Source organism: Chrysochloris asiatica, unplaced genomic scaffold (assembly GCF_000296735.1).
Source record: "Chrysochloris asiatica unplaced genomic scaffold, ChrAsi1.0 scaffold00009, whole genome shotgun sequence".
NCBI classification, from domain to species: domain Eukaryota; kingdom Metazoa; phylum Chordata; class Mammalia; order Afrosoricida; family Chrysochloridae; genus Chrysochloris; species Chrysochloris asiatica.
This window is the reverse complement of record NW_006408527.1, coordinates 8,863,390-8,885,080: the sequence shown is the minus strand read 5'-3', so window position 1 is coordinate 8,885,080 and position 21,691 is coordinate 8,863,390. Positions and strand designations below refer to the sequence as shown.

At 40.3% G+C, this 21,691-nt stretch overlaps 1 protein-coding gene and 1 pseudogene across 2 annotated transcripts in view; one reads left to right on the top strand and one right to left on the bottom strand.

Moving 5' to 3' along the window:
- Nucleotides 1–21,691, bottom strand: part of KCNH1 (potassium voltage-gated channel, subfamily H (eag-related), member 1) — a 676,883-nt gene that overhangs the window by 154,693 nt on the left and 500,499 nt on the right. For both annotated transcript variants that reach the window (XM_006834037.1, XM_006834036.1), the window contains exon 10: nt 14,784–14,980. In XM_006834037.1, the coding sequence (XP_006834100.1) occupies nt 14,784–14,980 (197 nt within the window). The remainder of the gene's footprint in view (nt 1–14,783; nt 14,981–21,691) is intronic.
- LOC102821607 lies at nt 6,706–8,458 on the top strand (annotated as a pseudogene).

The window sequence follows — 21,691 nt, the reverse complement described above, 5'->3', positions numbered from 1 at the left end:
AACAACAACAACAACAGGGTACACACATGCTAATGTGGGTGTTATGTAAGATAATATGCAACAAGAGGGAGGTTGGCAGGGGAAAGATGAAGGTAGTGGGAGACACAGGGAGAAATGCAAGAGTTAACGTGAATAAAGTGATGCCGCAGTGCAGAGGGGCGGCGAGTTTTGGTGCAGGCGCGCAGGAGTCTGACAGGGGCTATAGCCATTGTTTTGCGGGCTTAGGGAAGACGACTTGCTGCTCTCTGATGACTGACTGTCTGACAATACTTTACAGGTCGGATCGGTTTACCTGTTGCCCTAGATATAACTTTAAGGGACAAACCTTCTACTGGGGCTGCTGGTTGTTATGTGCCCTGGAGTCAGTTCTGAGTCACAGCGACCCTGCATAGGGTTTCTGAGGCTGGAAATCTTTACGGGAGCAAAACGCCTCATCTTTCTCCCACAGAACAGCTGGTAGTTTCAAACTGCTGACCTTGAGGTTTGCAGCCTGATTTGTAACCACTAAGCTACCAGAGCTCCTAGTGGCATGCAAATTGCAACCAACCAAGTTTACAGTGAAAATCATCAGCATATGATACTATATCCTATATGGACATCTAGTCCCGGAGAGATTTTATATGTAAACTTGTGATGCAAGCATTCTAGTCTCCCAGGAAGATTAACTTTCAATTCTGTTAATCTTAGGTCCTAAAGGTAGTTATTATTATAAGAGTTAAAAGAGGCAGGCTGTGTTCAAATCTTAACTCTCCACTTACTAAAAGTAGGCACTGGCATAAAAGCCTCCATAAGAAACTGGCAAAATGTATATATGTGCTCAAAATCAAAAAGCATGTTGTTAAGAATGGAAAGGAATAAGGAAGCATAGAAACATGGCAGATAAGGCAGGAACATGAAAATTCACTGAACCAATAAGAGAACTGGAGGCTGCAAGGTACCAGGAAGCCAGTGAGGAAGCATCATCCTTCAGCCGCCTTCTAATATTAGCTCCTGTGCTGCCAACACGATGACAAAATGTTTTCTGAAAATGCAAGGCTAGCAGATCATAAGACAATCAATGGGCCACCAGACACTGTTGTCTACTCCCATTAGAGGGTTGTTGTTGTTAAGTGCTACTGAGTCAATTCCGACCCATAGCGACCCTGTATAGATAGGGTTTCCAAGGAGCAGCTGTTGAGCTTGAACCGCCAACCTTGTGGTTCAAAGTGACTGTGCAGTTCAGTGTATTAATCCACAGCGCTACATCAGGACTAAACCTGTGTTAACTTGGGTGATGGAGAAAGCAATATATAACAACACTAGTAAGTTCAACCCTAGTAAGCTCACATGGAATGGTCCACCATTCAAGATCAAAAGGGTACCATTTATCTAAGGAAAAAGTTCAGAAGGGTTTGGAAGGAGGCTGGAACAGAAACAAGAATCACAGGGAAGGGGGAGTCCTGGTGTGGCACTGTGGGTTAATGCACTAGACTGCAAAGTCGACGGTTCTAGCTCATCAGCTGCTCCTCCGAAACCTTACATAGGGTGACTATGAATTGAAACTGACTCGATGGCACTTAACAACAACAACCCTCCAATCAGTGAATTACTCTCCCTTCATTCCTGGTAACAATCAAAGAATGCTTCTTTTAGTATGAAAACCTTTTCTTGACTTTTTAAATTACTAGTCTCTGCAATATTTGCTTTTTGTGATTGACTAATTTCACTGAGCATAATGTCCTTCAAGTTTATTCATGTTATGAGGTGTTTTACAGATTCATCATTATTCTTTAGCATTGCACACTATTCTACTGTTCACACAGTCCTTTGAGGTTAGAATACTAGCCCCATCTGATAGACAGTAAACTGAGACTTACTTACTAAGAAGATCTAGTCTGGAATGGTTAAACACCCAGTTGTTAATCAAAAGGTTAGAGAAAACACCTGATGCTCTGCTCCCATAAGGATTAGTTAGTAGAAGTTGTTGTTGTTGTTGTTAAGTGTCGTCCACTCACTTAGTTCTGACTCCTAGTGACTCTGTGTAGGATTTCCAAGGAGCGGCTGGTGAGCTTAAACCATCAACCTTGCAGTTCAAACCAACCTTGCAGTCCAGTACTTATCCAACAGCACCACACCAGGAGTCCTACACTAAGATTACAGTCCAGGAAACCCTGCCCCTTGTGGAGTCAAGTAGGGCAGTTCTACTTGACTTCACAACACACAACAACAAAGTAAGATTCTCAGAAGTTAACTTGGCCAAGGTCATCAGTAAGAAAGCAGTATATAAGATTTGCACATTGGTATTTACTACCACATCATGGTGGTTTTCAGACATTTCAGCTACTTCAGAAAATTCAGCTAGGAGTTCCATATCCCTTTCCATGGGATACTGACCGCTACACAATATTTGACCAGATTCCCTTGATTTCTGCTCATGCTTTAATTATTTGGCATATGATATGAGCTGGATGCTTTTTCTCCCTAAAGTAACTGATGGAAAATCATGTGAGTGAGTTTTCATGACAGCTGCTGATTCTATCCAGAGGCACCTCAGAAGAAAGGCCTGGCAATCTGCTGCTACAAAGTCAACCTTGCAAACATTACGGAGTAGTTCGAGTCTGGATTTGTTTTGGACTTTTGGAAGTTGTTAGGACATAAACACTAAGTTGTTTGGACTTAACGATTTAATAAACAGAATGATTATATATTTGTTTTGCAGATATTTAAGACTTTTATGGGTACGGTATACTGAAAGACTCGGAACTTCTGCCATAAAGTTTTCTAAAGATGCTGCAATACATATAAGAGTAAGTAAAAAAGTACTGTGACTAGGGAATAAAAGGAGGTCTGGTGCATTATGAGTTAGGCTGCTAACCTCAAGGTCAGCAGTTTGAAACTACTAGTTGTTCCGTGGGAGAAAGATGAGGCTATATGCTCCCGTAGAGATTTCCAGCCTCAGAAACCCTATGCAGGGTCACTATGAGTCAGAACCGTCTCCAAGGCACACCACCAGCAGTTTCAAATCCACCAGTCACTCGATGGGAGAAAGATGAGGCTTTCTGCTTCTGTAAAGCTTTACAGCCTCAGAAACCCTTTAAAGAGTTGCTATGAGTTGGAACCGACTTGTTGACACACAACAATAAGACACTAGGGTACCAGTTTATACATGCATGAGTTTATTCCAAACAATACATGTTTAAACATGTCTGCATGTATAAGTGGATGGCTATAGACAAGTTATTTCAGTAATACACTTGTCTTAGTCTCAGTGTTGTTAAGTGCTGTGGAGTCAGTGCAGACTCAAAGTCACCCTTGTATAAGGTTTCATAGGCTGTAAATCTTTAAGGGAATAGAAATCCTCATTTTTCTCTAATGGAGCAGCTGGTGGGCTCAAACCACTGATCACAAGGTTTGTAGTCCAGTGCTTATGTTACAGAGCCACCACACTCATTGTTGTTGTTGTTAAGTGCCATCAAGTCATTAGGGGCCTTTACAAAATAGGTCTAATCAGAACAGTGTCTTCCAAGGGAATCAGCTGGACCGGTTAAATTTGAGGCACCTACGTACTTGAACTCTGTCTTTGTGGCACAGTGGCTAAGCCCTTGCCTACTATTTGAAAGGTCAGTGGGTTGAACCTACCAATGGCTCCATAAGTGATAGATGTGGCAGTCTGCTTCCATAAAGAATACAACTTTGGGGCTGTTCTACTCGATCCAATAAAATCACTGAGTCAGAATCAGTTTGACAGCACGCAACAACTTTGAGTCTAGAGTCCATATTTTTAATCACTTCTCTTCAATGCTGACATATGATTATTCTGTGAGCCAAACTATTAAGGTTCCTGTTGTTCTTGGTTCTAATGCCCCATTCCAATGGCTAATGGAAGGGAACTAGCATGACTCCATAGCTACTACAAATAAAGCACGTGCTTGGTTGGTGCTTCGTCTTCCTTTCCCACAACTACCCTTTGGGCACACTATATGAATCCATAGAAGAAAAAGAATCAATTAATTTGTTCACTACTCTCTAAACTAGTAAATCTCAGAACCTAGATGTGAAGATCTAGCTCGAAAACCTATGTTCACTCCAGAGCTTTATTGCTTCCTTGGAAATGGTCAGGTACAGGCTGACCAAGGTAGTCTACACTGATTCATACATAATGAAGCATGGAGCATTTTCATGATCTTCTGCCCACAGGACAAAGATGGGGATCTTTTTTGGGAATGCCTGTGAAGACCCTTGAGAGTCCAGGGAAGGTCATATAAGTCCCTAACATCACTTTATGATCCCCTTGCAGGAAATGGGACTTGACTTCAATTTCTGTTTCCTTGTTCTAAAATAATAATTGTCATGCCAGTCACATCATCTGTCCCCTTCTCCCACCCCTAATTCCAAACACTCTGATTCTATTATCTTCATGGCTTGACAGTCTAATAGATCATTTTAATTTCACTGAAGCCCTCATTATGGAGAGATGGCAAGAAAAATAAGAATTATGTAGCGATCATTCTAAAAACTTAGGCTGTGAAGATTCACTGGGAAAGTGGATGACATTTCTAGGCACCTAGCTTTCAAGTCTTTCTTTCCATAAAAATTTCTCCAGGAAGAAACCAGAAAGGCTTTCTGATGCCACTTATGAACATAGCTTCCTCGAAACCTCAGATGCTTTGATCTCTTCTTCTTTAGAATAAAATGCTCTTAGGTTAAAATGGGCCAGAAATGTATATACAGTATTCAATACTGTTCACTATGGTAACACTAGTTTTAGAAAACAGGTTATTATAAGGTTCCTGGTTTGAAAGTTCCCTTCCATACTCACTAGGATTGGCTTCATTAAGCTAATAAAAGTCTATCCTGGAGCAAATGAATATAAGCAAACACTGTGCAAAATATACTCAAACACACAATAATATTGACTTTAAAAATAAAACCCCACACACAGAGAAGGAGAACCACCCTACTAATTACATAAATGCCAATTATCCCATGCACTGACTGCTGTTAATTTCCTAATTGCTTGTCTGTGATACATCATTTAATTGTGGTACATTTCCTCTACTGTCTAAATGATGAACAAGAGGACCCAGTCCCCTGGGAAGTGAAACCTCATCCTAGGTTGAAACGCTGACTAAAGAAAGGGTCTAGTGAGAAAGCAAGGGGGACAAACTGTAAATCACCAAGACTGGAGGAAGGGGCAATGCGGGGAAGAAGGGAATACATATGTTTCCTACAGGCATCAACTCAAGGGCAACTGGTTTGTTTATTTTGTTTCTTACAGGTAATAATCTTTTTCTGATTTTTTTTTCTCTTTTTTTTATTTATACAGCTTTTCTCATTCATGACAAGGTATTGTTGAGACTATCATGGAGTTTCAAAGTGGTTTTTTGTATTACCATGTTGAGAATATTTCTAAGGCCATGTTTTAGATACACACACAAAAAATGTATAGCTTCTACTCATAAACGGGGATTCTAAGTTTTCAATGCATGAGAAAAGGCATATACCATTTCTTTCATTAATAAACTGGGATTCTGAACTGTTTGACTTATTTTTAATGTACAATCTTTTCTAAATTTTAATTTAATTTTATTTAATGCTTTCTTTTTTTTTTTCCTACTTTATTTATTTTACCTGCCTTTCCTGTCACCCAAGCTAACATGTGTCTACCTTCTAGCCAGTGAATAAGTCTCCCTTCCCTCCCACCTCTGGTAACCATCATAGAATGTTTCTGTTAGCATGAAAAGTTTTTTCTTGACTTTTTGACTAATTTCACTGAGTGGAATGTCTTCCAGGTTCATCCATGTTATGAGGTGTTTTTCAGATTCTTCACTGTTGCGTAGTATTCCATTGTGCAAATGTCAAGTTTTATTCTTGTTAATTTTAACCTATGTAGCAAGGATTGTAAAACTTCATCCTCTTTCTTTTGGACTCATCATTAAGAAAGACCAATTGCTATGAAAGGACTTCATATTTGGTAATGCAGAGGGTCCATGACAATGAAGAAAACCCTCAATGAGAAGAACTGGCACGATAACAGGAACAATGGCCTTAAAGATACCAACGATCCTAAAGACTACGCAGAACTGGGCAACATTCTCATCTATGGAAGGTCAACATGAGTCAGAGCTGACTCAGTGTCAATTAATAACATCCATGGCAATCTTCTCAACAAGCATACTTAGAACCGTTATTAGTTCTTTATGCAGATGAGAAACTGAAGCTTGGAATATATCGGTAACTTCAAACCAAGCTTATAGTCAGGTGTTCTTTCTAGTAAGTTGTTAATACCATATAACTATTTAATGAGGTAGTGTTCTTTCTAGTGAGTTCTTAATATTATGACCTGATGAGCCAACTGTCTAACCAAAGTGAAGTGTGTCTCGCCTTCCAGAACACCCAGCAATGTATTGTGTGCCTGTCACTATGAGGGGAAACCTCTCATGTCTCCCAACCTGACGCCTTGCTGTGATGTTCCAGTACACGTTTCTGGGTACATTGGGGGTAGTGAAGATCATTGGTGATACCTCAAAGACTAGCCACGCCACCTACAAAAGTTGGCTTCATTAAGCTAATAAAAGTCTATCCTGGAGGTGGGAGACGCTGCGAAACAAAGTTAATGGATAACTCCCACAAGAAAACCAGGAGTTGTCAAAAATGCATTAAGATCAATAGACTAGCATTAAGATCAATATTCTAGGCATTACTGAGCTGAGATGGACTGGTGTTGGCCAATTTGAATCGGGCAATCAGATAATTTACTAAGCTGGGAATGACAAATTCAAGAGGAATGGTGTTGCATACATCATCAAAAAGAACATATCAAGATCTACCTTGAAGAGCAATGCTGTCTGTGATAAGATAGTATCCATACACCTATAAAGAAGATCAGTTAATACCACTATTATTCAAATATATGCACCAACCTACAAGATCATTAATGATGACATTGAAGATTTCTACCAACTTTTCAGTCTAAAATTGACCAAACATACTATCAAGATGCTCTGATAGTTATTGGTGATTGGAATGTGAAGGTTTGAAACAAAGAGCAAAGAACAGTAGTGGGGAAATTTGGTTTTGGTGACAGAAATGATGCTGGAGATTGCATTATAGAATTTTGCAAGTCCAACAAGTTATTAATTGCAAATTTGTTTTTTAAACAACATAAAAGGCAACTATATACATGGACTTCATTAGATGGAATACACAGAAATCAAACTGACTATTATCTGTGGGAAGAGATGGTGGAAAAGCTTGATATTATCAACCAAAACAAGGCTAGGGGCAGACTGTGGAACAGACCATTAATTTATCCTATGCAAGTTAGGGCTGAAGCAGAAAAAAAGTAAAACAAGTTCAAGAGAGTCAAAATGCAACCTTGAATATATACCACAGAATTTAGAGACCATATCAAGAACAAAATTGATGCATTAGACACTATATAACTGAAGATCAGAAGAATTGTGGGATAGCATCTCTAAGAATGGGCAGATCCGTGAGCATGCCCTTCTGGCTTACACACTGGGTGTGAAACAGCTAATTGTTGGTGCTAATAAAAATGGATTCCACTGAGTCACCCTACAGCCAGAAGAGATATGAGGAAATCGTTAAGGAAGTCAGCACCTACATTAAGAAAATTGGCTACAACCCTGACACAGTAGCATTTGTGCCAATTTCTGGTTGGAATGGTGACAATATGCTGGAGCCAAGTGCTAACATGCCTTGGTTCAAGGGATGGAAAGTCATCCATAATGATCCAGTGGAACCACATTGCTTGAAGCTCTGGATTGCATCCTGCCACCAACTCACCCAACTGACAAGCCCCTGAGCCTGCTTCTCCAGGATGTCTACAAAATTGGTGATATTGGCACTGTCCCTGTAGGCAGAGTGGAGACTGGGTGTTCTCAATTCAGGCATGGTGGTCACCTTTGCTCCAGTCAATGTTACCACTGAAGTAAAATCTGCTGAAATGCACCATGAGGCTTTGAGCAAAGCTCTGTCTGGGTACAATGTAGGCTTCAATGTAAAGAACGTCTCTGTCAAAGATGTTCGCTGTGGCAACGTGGCTGGTGACAGCTAAAATGATCCACCAATGTAAGCAGCTGGCTTCACTGCACAGGTGATCATCCTGAACCATCCAAGCCAAATCAGTGATGGATATGCACCTGTGCTGGATTGTCACACAGCTCACAATGCGTGCAAGTTTGTTGAGCTGAAGGAGAAGATTGATCGCCTGTCTGGTAAGAAGCTAGAAGATGGCCTCAAATTCTTGAAGTTTGGTGATGCTGCCATTGTTGACATGGTTCCCGGCAAGCCTATGTGTGTTGAAAGCTTTTCAGACTACCCTCCTTTGGGTCGTTTTGCTGTTTGTGACATGAGACAGACTGTTGCTGTGGGTGTCATCAAGGCAGTGGACAAAAAGGCTGCTGGAGCTGGCAAAGTCACCCAGTCTGATCAGAAAGCTCAGAAAACTAAATGAATATGACCTTTAACACCTGTCACTCCAGTCTTAATCAGTGGTGGAAGAATGGTCTCAGAACTGTTTGTCTCAATTGGCCATTTAAGTTTAATAGTAAAAGACTGGTTAAGATAATAATGCATCATAAAACCTTCAAAAGGAAAGGAATGTTATGTGGACCATTTGTTTCTTTTTGTGTGTGTGGCAGTTTTAAGTTATTAGTTTTTTAAATCAGTACTTTTTAAATGGCAACAACTTGACCAAACATTTGTTACAGAATTTTGAGACCTATTAAAACAAAGTTTAATGAGGAAAAAAAAGAAATGGTCAACATTCAACCATTTCAAATGGTACTATATGATCACGAACTGGTGGTTCTGAAGGAAGAAGTCCAAGCTACACTGAAGGTATAGGGAAAAAGGCTCTGGGGATTGACAGAATACAAACGGAAACCTTTCAACAAACTGAAGTAGCAATGGAGGCACTCACTCATCTATGCCAAAAAATTTGCAAGAGAGCCACTGGGCCAACTGATTGGAAAAGATGGAACTTGACTGAAAGCAGAGAATATCAGGAAGAAGTTTACTTGTATTTTATTGACTATTCAAAGGCTTTTGATTGTGTGGACCATGGCAAACTATAGATAACATTGAGAAGAACAGGTGTTCCAGAATATTTAATTGTGCTTCTGAGGAACCTGTGGAGTCCTGGTGTGGTGCTGTGGGTTAATGCGCCAGACTGTAAAGCAGTTTGAACTGCAAGGTCAGTGGTTCAAGCTCACCAGAGGTTCCTTGGAAACCCTATACAGGGTCGCTACGGGTTGGAATTGACTCAACAGCACTTAACAACAACAACGAGGTACCTGTACACAGACCAGGAGGCAGTTGCTAGAATATTTCAAAATCAGGAAATGTGTGCACCAGAGTTTTATCCTTTTATCATATTGACTCAATCTGTATGCTGAATAAATAATCTGAGAGTGGGATTATATGAAGAAGAATGTGGCAGCAGGCTTGGAGGAAGACTCATTAACAACCAGCGATGTGCAGATGATACAACCTTGCTTGCTGGAAGTAAAAAGGATTTCTAATACTTACTGATGAAGATCAAAGTGTACAGCCTTCAGTATGGTCTAAATCTCAATATAAAGAAAACAAAAATCCTCACCACTGGACCAATGGAGAAAATATTGAAGTTGTCAGAGACTTCATTTTGTTTGATTCACAACACTCATGGAAGAAGCAGTCAGGAAATCAAACAATGTACTGCATTAGGCAACTCTGCTACACAAAACCTCTTTAAAGTGTTCAAAAGCAAAGATGTCAATTTGAGAACTAAGGTGTGTCTAACCCAAACCAAGGCATTTTCAATTCCTCATATGCATATGAAAAGCTGGACAATGAATAAGGAAGACTGTTGAAGAATTGGTGCATTTGAACTGCAGTGTTGGAGAAGAATATTAAAAGTACCATGGACTTCCAGAAGAACAAACAAATCTGTGTTGGAAGAAGTACAGCCAGAATATTCCTTGGAAGCCAGGATGGCCAGACTTGATCTCTCATATTCTAGACATGTTATTAAGAGGACCTGTCTTGAGAGAAGGACATCATGTTTGGTAAAGTGGAGGGACAGCGAAAAAGAGGAAGACCCCAAGAAGATGGATTGACACAGTGGCAGCAGCAATGGGCTCAATTCCAACAATAAGGGTGAGGAGGGAGAAGGTCTGAGCAGTGTTTCATTCTGTTGTGCATTGGGTCAGAACTGACTCGAGGGCACCTAACAACAAAAACAACCACCCCAGGACATGCTGATGCCTAGCAAAAGGAGCACACACAGATTTTGGGATATGTCACTTATTACTGCGTGATTGCTACAGGGTCTTAGTTTATCACCTTGAGAAATGGGAATAATATTTTAATGTCATGTGCTATACACTGGAGGGAGTCTTGGTGTGGTGCTGTGGGTTAATGTGCTGGACTGAAAAGTCGGTTTGAACCACAAGGTTGGTGGTTCAAGTTCACCAGCTGCTCCTCAGAAACCCTCTACAGGGTCACTATGAGTCGGAACCAACTTGACAGCACTTAACAACATACACTGGAGGAAGAGGTCTACAAGATCAAATTACCCCCAAACAGATGTTGTAGGCACTGTGTTCTCAGGAATCTATGCAAATAACATACTTGATTTTGCCAAGATCAAAACAGTCACAAGAATATATTTTGTTTTGCCAGGAAAAGAAAATAGCTACAAAAATAATTCATGCATGTTACACTTTTGTCTTCTATGCCCTATGTAACTATGAATTAATTTCCAGAAGGACACAATGAGAAACTGCAATGGCAAAACCAAAATGACAAGTCTCCTTTTTCCAAAAAAGAGAATGGCTACCTCTCTATATAAAGATTCTCTCCAAAATGCTTTTGGATCCATACCAAACTTATAGGTGCACATTGGGTTGGAAGAAATTTCAAGGTCAGGAAGTCTGACACTCTCTATTTGATGTTCAAGTCCCCTCTAAATGTTTCTGAGCTTAAATATCCTCAAAACAAGAAACTGGATACCTCTCAAAGTAGCCTGTTTCAGTTTTGGGCAGCTGTGATCTTGTCAATGGTCTTCTTTTACAAATGCAAAATAGTCCTGCAAAGCTTTGATTCTTCTATTACTCCTTGTGACTGTAAAGACCAGATCTAGCCTCTTTCACACAATAGCTTTCTTCAAAGATGTGGTCTTGCATCTCAGCTTCTCCAGAATGCTCAGTCATCCTGCATTTATACAAACAATCTGTCCACTAAACTTATGGTGTTTTTGTTGTTGTTTAAAGACAGATTTACTTGATCCACAATTACCCCAAGATGATTACTTTTCCAAATAATCCAATCTGCTTCCCACCCCCCCAACCTGTATTATCAGCAACACTGAAAGCTGATTATAATCAACTTTCTTTCATAGAAAAAAATAAATAAATAGACTTTAAGAGAATCCACTTTGCTAAAAGAATCACAAATAAGCATCCGATGTTCCCACTCAACAGAAAAACAAGGAAGAACTGTGAATGCTCAATTCTCAACCACTGCCGATTTACCACAGGAACTTACGTGATCCGGTTTCAAAGCACAGAACCATTGAAATCATCTCTCTAGTAGCGTAGTGATTACAAGTCGAGCTGCTAGCCTCAAGGTTAGGAGTCCGAAACCACCAGCTGTTCCATGGGAGAAAGATGAGACTTTCCGCTCCCATAAAGATTTACAGCCTCAGAAACCCTCTACAGGGTCACTATGAGTCGGAACCGACTTCACAGCACACTACCACAGCCACCCCCACATGTTTTAGGATGTGGAAACTTAGACCCACAGATATCATCTCTTTTCTTGCCATCCACACATATTTATTAGTGCCCTAATAGGTGACCTGCACTAACCGACTTGATGGCATTTAACAACGACAAGGTGACCTGTACTCGATTGGGCATTGGGTATACCAAGGTGCTGAGCCCTAGCCCTCACAGGTCTGTGAACACAGAATCACAAGGCAATTAATTAAACGGATTTCAAAGAGGTGAAAGCATATTGTGTAGGTAGCTCAATGAAGGAGTCTCTAGCTTTGTACAAAGGACTTAGAAGACAAAAGAGATCAAATGAATATTTGTGTCTCTCCTTTCTCTGTGTCTTTGCCCAAATTGCCCCTCCAACTAGAACATCTATCCTTTCTCTTTGATTTGTAAATCATCCTTTACAACTCAGCTCAGAGAATACCCCTGACACATTCTCCCCTGGCTTCCTCTTTATGCTTACTCAGTGCCTAGCACAAATCAGAATCATTGTACATAACAGCACTGTTGTAACTAGTTGCTGTCAGTCAATTCCAACTCATGGTGCCCCAGTATGTGCTGAGGAGAACTGCTCTATACAGTTTCTAAGGCTGTGACCTTTTGGAAACAGCTTACCAGGTCTGTCTGCCAGAGCACTGCTGGGTGGGTGCAAACCACCAAACTTTCAGTTTGTAGTTTAGTCTTCATCATTTGTTCCAACCCAGAAACTTCATACTTAGCATACTGTGTCTTTATGCATTAGACTTTACGTTTCTGAAGATAGAGAACTGAGTAATAGTTATTTTTATATCTCTTTGCATTCATTTGATATCTCTAATCTAGTTAAATACTTTATTTTGCTTGGAACCACAATCAACCCTCATGGAAGCAGCAGTCAAGTAATTTGCATTAAACAAATCTGCTGAGAAAGACCTCTTGAAAGCTTTAAAGAGCAAAGATGCCACTTTGAGGACTAAAGTGTACCCGGCCCAAGCCATGGTATTTTCACTTGCCTCATATTCATGTGAAAGTTAGACAATTAATATGGAAGACCACAGCAGAATCCATGCATTTGAATTGTGGTGTTGGTGAAGAATATTGAAAGTACCATGAACTTCAGAAAAAACAAACAAATCTGTCTTGGAAGAAATATAGCCAGAATGTTCCTTAAAATTGAGGATGGCAAGACTTCACCTCTCATACTTTGTTTGGGCATGTTGTCAAGAAGGACCAGTAATTTGAGATGGACATCCTGGTAGATAAAGTGGAGGGTCAGAAAAACAGAAGAAGATCCCCAATGAGATGGATTGGCACTGTAGTAGGAGCAATTGTGAGGATGGTGCAGACCTGGGTAGTATATGGTCTGTTGTACACAGAGTTGCTATAAATTGTAACCATCTTGATGTTACCAAACAACAAAAATTTAGTTGCATTGGCTGTGTACTGTTGTTGTTGGTAAGTACCATTGAGTAGTTCCAACTCATAGCACCCTCTATAGGTCTTCCGAGGTGCAGCTAGTGGGTTTGAACTGCCAACTTTGTGGTTTGCAGTGCAGTGCTGATCTTACAGAATCACACCAGACTATATACTAGGTTTGATTAATGGATGAATAAAAAATATCAGCAGAGTCTTAAGGATTAACAGGAGTCTGTCACATAGGGAAGACGAATCCCAAGCTGAGAAAACACAGAAACGCAGTGCTTTGAAAAGTGGGGTATGCTTTAAGAACTGTGTAGTTCAACACAACCAGAGTATGAACTTCATGGCAGGAGTGAGCGAAGGAGGAAGGCACCTCAGGAATTAAGTTTAGGCCAGATGTGAAAAGTCACATAAAACATGCTGAAATGTACAGACTTTATCCAGTAGTAATGGTATAGGCAAAAAATCTTTACTGAAGTGACAGGATAGGATTAGTTTTTTGAGGAAGGTCCCTTGAGTGGACAAAAGTAGGAAGAACTGCAGTGAGTTCAGAGTCCAGCCAGGACATAGGATGGTTTGTAATCAGTCAAGTATGGATTCAGTTTGAGAACTTAGGTGGGATCCACAGCATTTAATGATTAACATGAGGGATGGCAGAGGGAAAAGAAACATCAAAGATAATAGCTGAGTTTTAAAGTTGGGACCCTAGAAAGACATAGAAATATTAATAGAGACAGTCACTAAGAAAAGAAGAGCAGATTACAGTGTAGTGTTGGTGGGAGGGAAGACTGTAAGCTTATTTTTGGAAAGACTCTTATGATACCATGAGAAGACTTCAACAAGTTCGTAGAAAAATTCCATTATCATTTCATTACATTTTTCCACAAACTTTTTGAAGACTCTGGTACTTCCAGATTACTCATCTAAGCCCAAAGCTACCTTGTTACTGACTTAACCAATACAAATGACTGAAGTGTAAGCAAATTAATCATGGGAATGTAAAGAGTACAAGTTAGTGTTGTCGAGTTGGTTCCAACTAAGTATTTTCATCCTCACATAGACAAAGTAATTCTCATGATCTGAGGGTGAAAGAAACAACTTCAGATGAAATATCTAATTCTTAAATTAATAATCATTTTCTCAACCAGTGGAAGTTGGCAGTTGTATACAAATGATTCTCTAGGCAATCAGATTCCAAGTCTTTTCTGGAACCAACTAAGTCATTTTCATACATTTAAAAAATGGCTATTAAATTCCAGCTTGCTAATGGTTTCCCACCATACAATAGGTCCCAGTCACCAGGAGAATTCTGTTTGCATTCATTGTTATACTCATCTTTTCAAAATATTGGAGGTCTAGATATTGCTAGAAACCACCGCCTCCCAACACACACATATGAAAAAAATATGTTCTGCACTAATATTAATCCATCTTTTAATCTAGAATCATCCCTTCTCTCTCCCATTTGGTAGTATTTGAAGACCAAATAATGAACAGAACCTCTATAGAACCAATCGTTTCACTGAAGTAAATAGTTAAAGACCTCTCCTGGTCCCAATGATCATGCTATGAGCACAGGAATGTATCTTTTTAGAGAAGAAATGGAAACTGTTAGCTCACCCTCTTCCTCAAGTTGTAGGTGAGAATGAGGTTCCGAGAGAAGGAGTGGGAGAAGGCTGTGTAGAATTCCAGCACTTTCTGCAGAGCATCACGTTTGATCACGTGCAGGTCACAGTAGGTCAAGGCTCTGACGTTGGCACAGGACTGGGCAAGGGTGGATTCCTTCCAGAACACATCTCCAAACACATCTCCTTTCCCTAAGGAGAGAAAGTTGTCATAAGGAAAGTGCCACCCAGTCTGGCTTCCCCTTGCTCCTCCACAATTGCCATCCATTATCATGTGGTGCTGTGGGTTAATTCACTCCACTGCAAAGTCGGTTTGAACTGCAAGATCCGCAGTTCAAGCTCACCAGTCGCTTCCTGGAAAACCTCTACAGTGTTGCTATGGGTTGGAACCAAGTCAACGGCACTCAACAACATCAATCATTCTGCAGGATGGCCTCAGAAGAAACAAATACTACCTTAATTCAAACCTTGGTGGTGGTGGTGGTTATTGATTCAAACTCATAGTGACCCTGTATAGGGTTTATGAGGCTGTAAATCTTTACAGGAACAGAATGCCTCATCTTTCTCTCTTGAAGCAGCTGGTAGTTTCGAAGTGCTGACCTTGTGGCTAGCAGCCCAAGGAAGTACTGGTGTGGTGCTTCGGGCTAATGCACTGGACTGCAAGGTCGGTTTGAACCCAAGGTCGGTGATTCAAGCTCACCAACTGCTTCTTGGAAACACTATACAGGGTTGCTATGAGTTGGAACTGACTCAACAGCACATATCAACAATAACAACACTACCAGAGCTCCTTAATTTGAACCTTAACAATATGTTATTTAAGGAGTCTTATAACACTACATAATATGTTTCAGAGTTTAATCAATGACCTTGAAATCATTAATGCTCCCTCTTCAGATGGCTATTTGTATTATATCTAAAACAGAGCCCCTCAATATTCTTCATCATTCCCCTTTTTCAATAACACTAGTCATAATCTGTAATTATGTATTTGTTTATTGTTTATCATCTGAAACAGATAGTTCACACATAATACAGTGTCTAGCACATAGTTGGAGCTCAATCAATATTTACAAACATATGAGAAGTAAGGAAGAAAGGTGGACTGAGGGTCTCCATGAGCAGGTCTAAGAGGTGAGCACTTAAGCTACTAGTGAGGAGGGTGCAGACACTTCACTGGGGAGGGGTATCCTCTGTCTGGGATGATGGAAGATGTCAGGTGTTGCGGACCGTGTAAGACTGGTCAGAGGTTCGAGGCCCTATAGGCCCAAGTGTAACAAATGAGGCCACTGCAGTTAATGGCAAATTGCTTTCATCTTAATATTCAGTTATATAAATTAAATTAATACATGGAGCCTTCGAAAATCCACAGATAAATGTGATATTTTCCTAAAGCCCAGACTAAAGGTTGCAAGGTTAAACCTTTCTCCAAAGGATTAACTAAAAATATCTTAGCTACTTCTCAGTTCTTTGTTCTATAGACAAAGAACCCATCCTCCCTAATCCCTTTTCCAGGTGCGGCCCATTCACCTGGGCGTCTCCTGCAGAACTCTCACCTTCCCCCAACTGAGTTCAGGGGCTATAGATATGTTAATTGGGCCTGAGACTCCAAGTTGCTGGCCTGGGATTCAAACCAGCGAAGTATGATGTAAAGTTACCTGAATATCTGGAAAAGTACTGATGTTAGCTGTACCTTGCCTAAGTCCCTCCCAGCTTGGTGTGAAACTCCTCCCCTAAATAAAACAGAGGCCCGGGCCTCCCCAGGTGTGCATTACTGGTTGGAAGGCAGGGAGTAACGATTGCAGTGCATTACTGGTTGGAAGGCATGCAGTAAAGATTGCAGGGCAGTGAGTTGCTGCCTGCAGAGGCCATGATGCCTGCAGTCCCAAGCCTGCCCACCAGTGATGTATCCACCCTGGCTTTGGGGTGCCTCATTGTCTCCCTTCTTCTGTTTGTCTGTGTATTCTTTCGCTATCCCTATCGCCGCTGGATCTCCCCTCCTCATGAACCAAACACTTGTGAACAACACAACTATGTCGAGGCAAGACCCCGACAGTTAGGCAAGTGTAGGTCCATCCCTTCCTAGACTCTGTCCACTGCCTTAACATTTGCATACATATGGTACCTCTTTCTTCAACCCTCTCTCCCATACCTCCTTCCTATATGCTCTTAGCCTTTCCCCAATGCCCTTTGCCATATTTTAGAACAAAATATGGGCCCTACAAAAAATGGTATCTTCAGGACCCTCTTTCCCTAACATCCACAAGAGTACAATTAGTAGTAATGGAGTTGTTCCGGCTGTTGCTAGTTACCATGGAGTGGATTCCAACTCAAGGCAACTCCATGTGTGTAGAGTAGAACTGTTCTGTTTTTCAAGGCTTTGGCCTTCTCCTAAGATAACTCTGGGAGGGTTCAAACTACCAAAACTTTAGCTAGTATAGAGCACTTATCTCTATGTATTCCCCAAGCAGACTTGGCTATGGAGTACTCATAGTTTGCATGCCCTAAAATGTCCTGAGTACTAGCTGATAAATCTGGCTAATCCATTTGCATAGAGTTTACATTTCCAATAGCCATATTCTGGATCAATTGCTCTCAATCTCCTTTAAACATCTGCTTTTCATACCTAAGGCTACTCTTCCCACCTTCCTCAGCAACAAACAATTTAACACATGTCTAATGCAAAGCCTAATTAATTTCTGGAAGAGCCTCTGGTTATAAATAACTTGAAATGTTGTTTAACTTGCCTCTAAATTTTCAACACAGATAAACACAAATTTTAAACCCCAAAAGAATCAGAGAGGAGTATTCGCGGGAAAGGAATAAACTGCTACAAAGAGTGAAAAGTATTATATTCAAGGGATATGTCAGCCTTGGAATCGAGATTAGCCAAGCTCCTGGAATACAGGTACACCTATGACACAATATAGGTAACAGGTCAGCTGTTTTCTCTCATTAAGGCTAAGGAGGCAATTATACTTCCCTGTACCTGGGCAGAGTCTGACTTTTCCTCAAACCTCAAACAAAGAGTGTTCACTCTAAGTATATAAGATACGCTATGGGCACAGTATACTCTAAGCACCTCCAAAAATATGAGCTGAAAAAAAAAAAATGAGCTAGATGTTTAATTTCACAGTTCTCTATACACTGTGAAATAAATAATGTGCAGTTCTAATTATGAAGATGTTTTTACTGACTCAATGTGAGTAGGATATAAGAATATGCTTGGGGGAGCTTTTAGGTAATATGCTGATGGTATCTCTGTCATATAAGGGTTCTGGGTGGCACAATGGTTTACACTTGGTGCTAACCAATGGGCTGGAAGTTCAAATTCACCAAGCAATAACATGGAAGTTAAGTTCTGAGGATCAGCTTTCATAAGATAAGACCATTGGAAGCCTGAATGACGGTAGTTCTACTCTGACACACACAGGGTCACCATGAGTTGGAATCAACTCTAAGGCAACAGGTTCAGATATATATATATATATATTTGCTTTTGTTTATCCTTATCTTTCAAAGTGTGCTATTAAGATTACCTTACCAAGTTCTTTTTAATCATCTGCCATGTGAGTGAGCTGGGGTCAGGAGACAGGAACATTTCTCTTCTGGGATGCTATCTGGCTTCCATAGAGATAAAAGGTCATTTAGTTTGCATGCCCTAAAATGTCCTGAGTACTAGCTGATAAATCTGGCTAATCCATTTGCATAGAGTTTACATTCTATAGCCATCCTGTATCCCTCCCCAATAACCTTTAGTAGTGGTGGTGGTGGTTGCCTGCTATCAAGACAGTTCAAATTCATAATGACCTTGTATAGGGTTTCAGAGGCTGTACTTCTGCAGAAAGCCTCACCTTTCTTGGGAGGAGTGGCTGGTAGATTTGAAGTCCTGATCTTATGGTTAGCAGCCTGGCTCATAACCCATTGTGCTACTAGTGCTCCTCATTGTCCCTTATGTCCTTAGATCATTCTAACTCCCTAGAGAATATCATTCTTCAGATATGCGAGCTGGTAGAAATGTGGACACCATACATTTCTTTCCATCCTGTATCCATATGCTGAAACTCACACCAAGAGGCAAAGTTATTTAAAAATCGATGGGGCATACTGGTCAGAAAGAGACTGGAAGAACCTGAGTGTATGGCCCTCAACCACACTTCAGTTCTGAAAATGAATGTACCTTCATGGACCAATTTTCAGCCAAGCGATAGACAGGTATAGAGCAGGGACAATAATACTAGTAAGAGATGCTCACCATGGAATAAGCAATCATTCAAAATTAAAAGGGCAACATTTTCCTAAGGACAAAGTTGAGACGTTTTGGGAAGGCAGATGGAATGGAAATAGGAAGCACAGGGAGGAAGTGGGATAACAGTTGTCACATGGAGGGGATTGTAAACATTGAGATGAAACAAAGTATATGATTTGTTGAATGTAAAACTGGTGACCTTGTCTGCAAACCTTCACTCAATTCATAATAAAAGTTTTGTTTTTTTGTTTTTTTTTAAAAAAAGGCAAAGCCTAACTCCCTTCCCCTTGAGTCTGGGCTGGGCTTTGACCATTAGATGGTGGCAGAGTGGTGCTCTGGGACTCTGAAGCTAGGCCATATAGAAGCCTTACGGTTCTTACCTAGCTGTCTTGAATACTCATTTTGGGGACATCACTTGTGTAAGTGCTCTGGTCACAGTCCAGCTGAGTTCTTAGCTCACAATCAGCCTCAACCACCCATCATGCAAGGGACACATCTTAGTTGTCCAGGCCAATCGAGTCTTCAGATGACTAAAGCCTCAGCTGACATTAAACTGTAACCTCTTGAGAAACTCCAGTGAAAACCAACCAATTGAGTCAAACAACCCAAAGAATGCTGAGAGACAATAATAAATGCTTTAACCACTATGTTTAGGAGTAGTTTGTTTATACACCAGTAGAAAACCCAAACAGAGAATTATGGAAATACAGGTTGAAAGACCCATGAGAAATTATTCAAGAGTTTGCCTAATAGTCTAGCAGAAAATAATAAATCTCAGCTCTAAGCTAATATCCCCTCATCCTTCCTTAAAAGAATGAGACAAGAAAGACCAACAGAGGGCTCTATCATGGACAAATTTCCTGGGTAAGCATTTTAAATACAGTGATAAAATGTAGAATTTACAAAACCTGCAGTCTCCTATTGAGATGAAATGTGATCTAAGTAGCCAGAACTACTGAGAGGAGAAGATTCTTGGTAATCCTGCTGAATCTCTTTTTCTTTCCCTTAACTTTTCATTGTAGGCTGCGCAAAAGTTTACAGAGCAGATCATCAGTTTTGCATTCAACACTTCATAAACATTGTGTTTGCTTTCACTGATTGCAACCCCCTCAGTGTCACAATCCCACTACCTCCCTATGTTTCCTGTTTCCAGGCCTCCTTCTTTCCCAACCCTTTATAGCTTCATCCTTAGGTAAATGCTGCCCCTTGGATCTCAAAAGGTTGATTATTCTAAGGTGTGCATATCTCACTAGTGTTATCGTTCCCATTATAAACCCATCATTTGGCTGAAAATTGAACCACAGGAGTGAGTTCAGTTCCAGACCTGAAGTGTGCCTAAAGACTATAGTCTTGAGAGTTCTACCAGACTCTATATGACCTGTAAGCCTAGTTTCTTTGGTGATTTTTAGTTTTGTTCTATATTTTCTTTCACTCTATTCAGCACTGTCTAATGTGATCCCTTTCAGAGCAATTGGTAGTGGTAGCTGGGCATCATCTAGATCTTCTAGTCTCCAGACCACGGAAACAAACATTTGTATGGTCCATTAGAACCCCAGACTAATTGTTTCCAAGTGTCTTCAATTTTCATCACTCCCCACCAGCCACTCCTTGGAAACCGTATATAGGATCGCTATGAGTCAAAACGGACTCAACAGCTCTTACTGACACCATGTATATTTAATATATCAATTTATTTGTAAAAATTCAGTTTATAAACAATTTTTCTGGAGCATAAAACAAAAAAGGTGACTATATTGTGGTTGGAACACAACATGAAATAAATGTGCCTTGTTTCACATTTTATTTGGTGGAGGAGGTAGGAGTAAGGAGTTAAGGTTAGGCCCTCTGGCAAGGCCTAAGACTTCGTTTAGTGTTAGGGTTATGATTAGGGCTAAGGTTAGTGTTAGGGGTAGAGGTTGGCTAGGACTAAGACTTGGTCTAGTTTTAGTTTTGTTGTTAAGTGCCGTTGAGTTGGTTCAGACTCATAGCAGCCCTGTATAGAGTTTCCAAGGAGTAAATGCTGGGCTGAAACTTCCAACCTTGTGCTTCACAATCCAGTGCTGATCCTACAGGGCCACACCAAGTATCTGTTTTTAGGATTACAGTTAGGTTTATTTTTGTTTACTTATTTTAATTTTTCATGAAATCTACTTGATTTCCTCTACATTTGGAAGTTCTGGAGCTATTCTCTCTTTTTGTTTCTGTTGTTGCTGCTGCTGCAAACTGTTATCTCTGGTTCCTTATTTCAGTCTTGCAGGTGTGTTTTACTTTGAATGCATCTATATCTGGGTTGAGTTCTGGGAGATAGTGTCATGTATGTTAGTCTCAAGCTGTTGTCTATTGCTGTTGGTTCGCTTTATTTGGAAATGTCCTCATTTCACCTTCATATTTGGTGATTCTTGTTTGGCAAATTTTTCTTTCAGAGTTATATATATACCATTCCATTATCTTCTTTGCTGCATGATTTCTGCTGAGAAATCAGAGTTTAATTTTATTAGTTCTCCTTTGTAGGTAACTTCATTTTTCCAGAGCTTCTCTCAGGATTCTTTCTTTGTCTTTAGTTTTGAAAGTTTCTTTATAACATGTTTTGGTGATTTTATTTTGAGGTTTCTCCTGGTTGGAATTCTTTTAATTTATTGAATGGCTGTCTTCAC